Source organism: Tachysurus fulvidraco, chromosome 14 (genome assembly GCF_022655615.1).
Source record: "Tachysurus fulvidraco isolate hzauxx_2018 chromosome 14, HZAU_PFXX_2.0, whole genome shotgun sequence".
Lineage (NCBI taxonomy): Eukaryota > Metazoa > Chordata > Actinopteri > Siluriformes > Bagridae > Tachysurus > Tachysurus fulvidraco.
In genome coordinates this window covers 23138610-23146145 of record NC_062531.1, presented here as the reverse complement: position 1 = coordinate 23146145, position 7536 = coordinate 23138610, and the positions used below count along the sequence as shown (strand labels likewise).

Here is a 7536-nt window from a genome sequence, read left to right as displayed (position 1 = left end):
TACAGTACCATCGGATAGCTATCTGATCACAGAAAACACATGAATTGACCACGTGTAAAAAGCCCCTCGGTCTCATCTGTACCAACAACATGTCTAGTGCATGTGTGACTACCACAGATGAGTTTTCAGATTCCAGACGTTTCAGTTATTCTTTAATTTTTCCCTGTGCAGAAAAAAGGTCAATGAATTCAGTAGTAATCGCACTCGGTACTCATAAAAGCGAAAGGAAATAAAAAGCAGGATTAATAGGTGTTCGTCACGATGTGTTGGTTCACTACGAACCTTCTGAGTGCAGTTGTAGCTGCCTGGTGCTTACTGAGAGCAGGAAAACAATTGAAGTTTGCATTCGTAATTTTCTTTGGAGCACGTCACAAATAGCGCCCGAGTGCTTCTCTTAAAGATCAGTGCATTTAGAGAGTGCCTCTTAATTCAGGGGAAAATAAGTAGGCGTATTGTTGTACTGACCTGTAGTAAAGATGAATAAGTTCTCTGGCTCAATGTCTCTTTTCTTTTCTTTACTTTTCTTTCACTCACTTACTCACTCACTCAATCAGTCACTCAGTCACAAATAAAGTACCTGAAAGATCGTGTCGTTATACGTACGTTTGATGCATGTGCTCTAGGACTCGTTTAAATATCTGTCTGACATGGTAATGAAACATACACACACACACACGTACATGTAAACACACACACTCGTCGACGTGTCTGTTTTGGCTACCACAGGTTTGTTTCTCGGATCTCGGAGATTATGTTGTTAGCCTTCTGGAGCGCCTGAAAAGACAGAAGAAGGGAGAAAGGTGGAAAAAAAGCAGACGTTTTAGAATTAGACAAACAAAGCCAGACAAAACAAGCAGAAGAATAAAACAAAAACATATTCTTTATTTATACACTAAAGTGGATGCACCTGCATGAATGAACTAATAAATCGTTTTTTTTTGCACAACAAAGAGTAAAGAATGTGTGTGTGTGTCTGTGTGTGTGTGTGTGTGTGTGTGTGTGTGTGTGTGTGTGTGTGTGTGTGTGAGCTTTAAAGAAATTATAAAATAAAGTATAAATTCAGTATATGATTCAGTAAACGATTCATTTGAACTTTAAATGAATCCCTAATGAACGAGACAAAGGACATGGTGAAATGAAAAGCTAACGAAGACATCAAGAGGAAGAAACCTTGTAAATTCAAAAGAAAACCCATCCTCATCTGGGTGACACCGGAGTGCGATTATAAAATAATTTCCCTTCTTATCTCTGGCCATATTTCTGTCCACACACAGAGCTGCTGCTCGCGAGTGTTTTGTGTCTTTCGCTGTCCTGTGTCTTGAGACTGTATGAAAATCTTGGGAGATTTCAGATACGCTCGAACCATCTGGCCCCATCTGGCACCAACCTTGTCAAAGTCACGGAGATCGCTTATTTTCCCCTGCGTTCTGACGTCTGATGTGAACATTAACTAAAGCTCTTGGGTTGAGTCTCTGTGATTTTTACACACTGTGCTGCTGTCACATGATTGGCTGACTGAATGGCTGCGGAAATGCTCAGTGTTCCTAATAAAGTGGACTGTATAATCGAGCTGTTTGTGTTTGGTTCTGGGTTCAGGCTTGTGAAATACTTCCTGCGCCAAGATCCGGACCACGGTCTGTCACCGCTAACCCTTGTGATTCTAAAACCGATAGATTTTCCAGACTAAAGTATTAGAAGGAGGTCTTTTCCAGTCGTTGCTACGGTAATATTTGTATCCATCGCTCGGGTTCGGAAACGGACATCCTGACAGCTCGTCTGTGTAACCGCCGACTCGCCTCCCTCGGGTTGCTCGTTAACCTATTTGTACCTTGTTTATCTTACACTTATCTAAACACACGGGGTTCTATGGACTACACTCTTACCTCCAGCATGTGGGCGACCTCGGTGCGCTGCTGTGCCGTTTCCTGAGACTCGATTAGTAGCTCCTGCAACAGTGGCTGCTTGTATAGCTGACCCACAAGCTCGCTCTGCAGACGCTCCTTCACAAAGTTCACCAGGAAGTGCATCACTGCTTTGGGCACACTGTGTGTGTGTGAGTGTGTGTGTGTGTGAGAGAGAGAGAGAGAGAGAGAGAGAGAGAGAGAGAGAGAGAGAGAGAGAGATTATTGTACCATCTACGATGCTGACCATCGTCAAAGCTTAAAAATCATATTGAGCACAAACTCTGTACTCAAACTGTATTTTTAAAGTTTCTCTTACAGGGAAAGAAGATTCAAGTAACAAACAGTTTAAAGGAAAACAGCCAACGTTGTAGTAGGCGTTAAACTGACAACACGGTAAATGTTTATTAAAGGCGGGGTCTCCGAAGTTTGAAAGCCAATGTTGACATATAAAATCACCAAAACAAACGCCCCTAACACAAATAAGACCCACCCCTGTATTGATAGCTCCGCCCACACATACATACGTAACCCAGGCAACTAATGGAAAGAAATGTGTCTTTATCACAGCTGAAGGGAAGAAAAATACGATTGTAGATAAACAAACAAGCAAAAATGACACACAAGCATAATCATGTAAAGGACAAAGGCATATATTAGTTCTGTGTAACAAAGCAACGTTACTCACCTATCGAGAAGGAAAAAAGCGCCTCGGCGTCTTAAGTAAAGTCGGCCACATATTCACAGGTCGGAGTTTCCCGAGTCAATAACTCCTGAGCTAAACGCTGTTACTACACAAAACGCGGTTGTAGCTGCCTCTCTACATTACTACGATAGAAAAGAGGTGTTATTTGTGTAGTAACAGCGTTTAGCTCAGGAGTTATTGACTCGGGAAACTCCAACCTGTGAATATGTGGCCGACTTCCTGCTCCTTCAGTTCTCTCCAGCGCTGGAAAGCTGATCCTATATTAACACGTCCTACTTCTTGCCTTATCGTAAGTCTTTCTTCTGTTTCTTTCTTTGTTTTTATCCTCCATGTCAATGTTAAAACCGCTTTCTGCTAATGTCACACATGCACACTGAACACTCTCTCCGCCACATATTGACAAGCCCCGCCCCTTTCTGCTCATTGGCTACACGTTTGTTTTTATTTTTGTTTATTATTCGGCCCGACTCAGTTTTCTGAAGCATTTCTCAAAAATCGGAGACCCTGCCTTTAAGTATACAGACTTTGCCCTCTGACCTGTCCTGGATGTTCTTGCGTACGATGAGGAAGTAACACTTGATGAGGCGCTGGATGACCTCGCAGTCCCTCTGCTCACGTGTGCTCAGCTTTCGAGAGACCGGCACTGCCTGCAGGATCAGAAACATATCTGTAAGTCGAGTCCTAACTGTGCAGAAATAAACAAGAAATGTCAAATTTACAATTCGATACGTCGAGTTGCCATTTTTTAGTAGTAAGGACACTAAAGGGAAATGGATCGAGGTTGTTTTGTTTTGTTTTACCGTGTCCAGGAGGTTGACTGCTTTGGCAGGACTTCCAATTCCTGGAACTGACCCTTTTTCCTCAGACGGCATCTTATCATTCTTCCAACGTTTTCCTCCGTCCAGTGCGTCAGTCTGGGAATTAATGCATGGCTCATGGTTATGACTGTATGGTTGTTTGTGTGAGTGTGTGTGTGCATATGTGTGTGTCCATGTGAGTGTGCTTGTGTGTGTGCGTGCGTGTGTATTTGTTTGTGTGTGCATATGTGTGTGTAAATGTGAATGTGTGTGTGTGTGTGTGCATCCATGAGAATGTTTGTGTGCATGTGTGTGTGTGCATGTGTGTGTCCATGCGAGTGTGTGTGCGCACATATGCGTGTGTCCATGTGAGCGTGTGTGTGTGCACATATGCGTGTGTCCATGTGAGCGTGTGTGTGTGCATGTGTGTTTGTGTGCTTCTGTGCGTGTGTGTGTGCGCGTGTGTCTGCGTGCATGTGTCCCCCCGTGTGCGTATGGTTGTGCGTCCATCCGTCCATCCGCGTGAGTGAGTGTGAGTGTATCTGTGCATATGTGAGTGTCCATGTGAGTGTGTGTTTAATTGATCTGTGCGCGTCCGTGCATATGTGTTTCTGTGTGAGTGTGTGTATGATTGTGTGCGTGTCCTTATTCCTGTGTGTGTAAGTACCTGTTGGCTGTTGACAGAAGCAGACACTTGTGCGGCATCTGTGAAGTCTGGGTGCTTAGTGTTGATGTACGCGAGTTCTATTGCTACTAGATTATGGACCTGAGACAGAGACAGAAACCCACATTTGTCTTACGAGCCTTGTGAGGACCTTCCACTTCCATATGCTTTAATCTTTAAACATTTTAGCAACCACCGTGTCCCCACAATGTCAAAACTGTCAGACACTCCACTGCACGTGTGGACGTTTGGTCCCCATCAAGCTATAAAAACATGGCTAAACATACACTCCAGTGTGTGTGTGTGTGTGTGTGTGTGTGTGTGAGAGAGAGAGAGAATCCTGGTCTATACCATTTCGTTGGTTATTGGAAGACGTTTTCGCAGTAAACCGGTTACCACCTCCACTATGGAGTCATGGAGTTTTGGAAAGCGCAACAGTTCCTGTGAACACACACACACACACACACACACACACACACATTGTAGAATCAACACTACAGATTAGGGCTAAATAAAGCTATTATTTAACATACGAGCTCCACTTTTTCCCCTGATCTATTATGATCCGTTACCCCTTATCTGTTAGCTACGCACCTGTATTCCTCATTCCAAAATATTTCATGCTGAATCAGAAAACAGGAAACAGAAGCGTGATAATGTGTAATGAGTGCAAACACAGAAGGGAGGAGGACAAAAAGATAAGGAGGCGATGAGCAGAATTTTAATAAAGTCTATGGCTTCAAGAAATAGTGCGAAGTGATTAGTTATGTGTGAGAGAGACACGAGTCGTGTAAAAAAAAATAATTGAGGGGCCGACTAATTAGACATTAGACGCGCTTTGATATCGTGTCCGCGGTGTTTGTGTTGTTATTCCCCATCTTCTCGGCTAGGGGTAAAAATGTTTGGTTTAGAGATACGACCCTAACGTAGTACGTGATGGTTTTCGAGAGGGGAAAATAAAGTCCGACGTGACTCTTAAGAATTTTACTCCTTAGTTCCGTCTTCTTGTGTCCTCAGGATCACCGCCTCACGGAATAGGGTTCAAGGGTAGATGTTAGATACCCTTGTCATATGCACAGACAGAAAGTATGTTTCCGTGCACAATGAAATTCTTACTTTGCCGTCCACACTAAATGTCATACAGTAAAGTAAAAAATAAAAAAAATGAATAAAATAGAATAAGAAAAAAAAGAAAAAAGAAAAAAAAGAGCAATAAAAGCAATAAAGGTGAGGTACAGTTCTTAATAGAGGCAATAAGAAGTGAGGTAGTGCAGTTCTTGGTGAGGTAGTGCAGTTCTGAGAAAATGAATGTACAAAAAATGTAGTTAAATGTAAGGAAGGAAGATTAATACGATCAAGTCCTTAAGAAGGATGGTGTCTAGGCTACAACACCATGTGTGTGTGTGTGTGTGTGTGTGTGTGTGTGTGTGTGTGTGTGTGTGTGTGTGTTACCTGCGTACTGTAAGACGAGCAGTGCTGGATGATCCTCTGCAGTTCCTCATGGACGAGTTCCACGCAGCGCAGGCTCGGCTCCTCCAGTCTCTTGATCTGCTTCTTCACTAGCAGCTCAAAGCTCACCTCGGGAACGAACAGCGCTGGCCGAGGACCCTGGAGCACAAACGCCGCATTACCCAGAATGCACCAGGGTGGTTCAGACAGTTATGGCTGCATTTAATCGTCTTTCTATCGTTAAATCCTTTCATTGAAATGAATCATCGTGCAATCACTGGTGTGAAATACAATAAACGGTTAAACATGCTCTAATATGGCATTCAGTCGAGCTGAGCTATAGGCAGGATGCAGATTAAAGGTGGGGTCTCCATTGTTTGAGAGTCAGGATGACAAACAAAGCAAAAATCAAAACAAACGCGTAGCCAATGAGCAGAAAGGGGCGTGTCTTTTGAATATGGGCGGAGAGAGTGTTCAGTGCGTATGTGTGACATTAGCAGAAAGCGGTTTTAACATTGACATGGAGGATCTATGTGTGGGCGGAGCTATCAATACAGGGGTGGGACCCATTTGGGTTAGCGGCGTGTTTGTTTTGGTGATTTCAAATGTCACCATTGGCTTTCAAACAATGGAGACCGCACCTTTAATGTCTGAATGACCTTTGTAAAGAACACACAGTTCACCTAAACTGTTCGCCGCTTTCAAAAGGAAACCCATTTTACCGTGGCATTTCGGATGGCCGTGAGAATGTCCAGCTCGGCGAGTCCTCCCAGCGGGTCGATGGACTGAAGGGTACGGCCGAACGTCTCGTGGAATATATAACAGATCCGAGCGCCGCCGCATCTGGAAAAGATGTACCAGAGACAGCCTGAGTGGTCGATTGTGGCAACAGACAGCACTTATGAGCAGTTATACACTTCACACATCAATAGGCTGAGTGGAAACGCACTACAGGCTGGAGTCATATTTCCTTTCCGAGTGGCCGTAATGAGCTCGGTCCTCCAGCTAATTAGCCGCCTGTCATTTTCGCTCAGCTGCACAGAGGAAACGTGTGGCTTTCTGAGTCTCGAGTGGAAAAAAAAAGCGGCTCGGTGGGATGCTCCGCTCATGCTTTAAGGGGGCAAATATATCAGCAACATGACTGCAGGTGGCAGATCTTTGAGTGTATTTAACAAGGCTGTTGGAATGGAAGCGATTATTTGCGTATTTCTAAAAAATTTTGCTGTCTGTTAAATGTCATGATTACAAAATCCGAATGTACGCGAGTCGTTCTTCTTTGTCGTTGTTTTTTTTTTATTTCCCTGCATGTACTGGTTTGGTTCCCAGATCTGTGATGTACAGTATAAAATGTGCATGTGTGCTGAAGTCGCTCACAGCTCGGAGGTCTGGATGTGTCGAGCCGTGCCCTCGATGGTGTTACAGTAGTCCGTGGCGAACTTGGTGACGATCTGCAGCAGGGTGGCGCTTTGGTCTTCCACGGGTTGCCCGTAGCTGCTCAGCCGGGCCTGGAACTGGGCGCTCAACGTCGTCACGCGTGCCTTCAGCTCAGGCAAGCAGTCGCGGATGTGGTGCATGAGCAGACGGCTCAGCGTGCGTGCCAGGTAGCGTGAGCCGCAGCGGGACGCTAAAGATGGATAGTGGCGCTGCAGGAACGCCTGCTCGTCACGCCACGCGTCTGCTACGCTTTTCCGAGTGTTCAAGTCGTGCTGGCTCCTGAGAGGGGAAAAAAAAAAAAAAAGACGACAATGTTTATTTACTTCTTAATGAAAACACTACATGAACGAACCCGAAAATAAAAAAAAGAATTAATTACCGATGTGTGACGACGTATAACGTACATCAGGCAAATATCAGATTACTACCTTTTTTTTCCAGAAAAAAAAACTTGATATACTGCCCACTTGTGGAAAAGGAACGCTACTAGCAGGCAGGGTGAAGGATTTGGGTCACTTCTGCCTTCAAAATGCATGAAATGTCCAATTAGATCCCAGTCATTTCAGTCATGCGAACGTTAAAACT

At 44.3% G+C, this 7536-nt stretch overlaps 1 protein-coding gene across 4 annotated transcripts in view; it reads right to left on the bottom strand.

The window, feature by feature from the left end:
• Window positions 1–500: 500 nt before the first annotated feature.
• Window positions 501–7536, bottom strand: part of si:dkey-32e23.4 (dynamin-1-like protein) — a 16787-nt gene continuing 9751 nt past the window's right edge. For all 4 annotated transcript variants that reach the window (XM_047823067.1, XM_047823066.1, XM_027152787.2 and 1 more), the window contains 9 exons: window positions 6892–7230; window positions 6240–6360; window positions 5521–5676; window positions 4420–4509; window positions 4072–4170; window positions 3408–3521; window positions 3145–3254; window positions 1884–2043; window positions 501–774 (listed from right to left, as the gene is read on the bottom strand). In XM_047823067.1, the coding sequence (XP_047679023.1) occupies window positions 718–774; window positions 1884–2043; window positions 3145–3254; window positions 3408–3521; window positions 4072–4170; window positions 4420–4509; window positions 5521–5676; window positions 6240–6360; window positions 6892–7230 (1246 nt within the window). In that variant the 3' untranslated portion in view covers window positions 501–717. The remainder of the gene's footprint in view (window positions 775–1883; window positions 2044–3144; window positions 3255–3407; window positions 3522–4071; window positions 4171–4419; window positions 4510–5520; window positions 5677–6239; window positions 6361–6891; window positions 7231–7536) is intronic.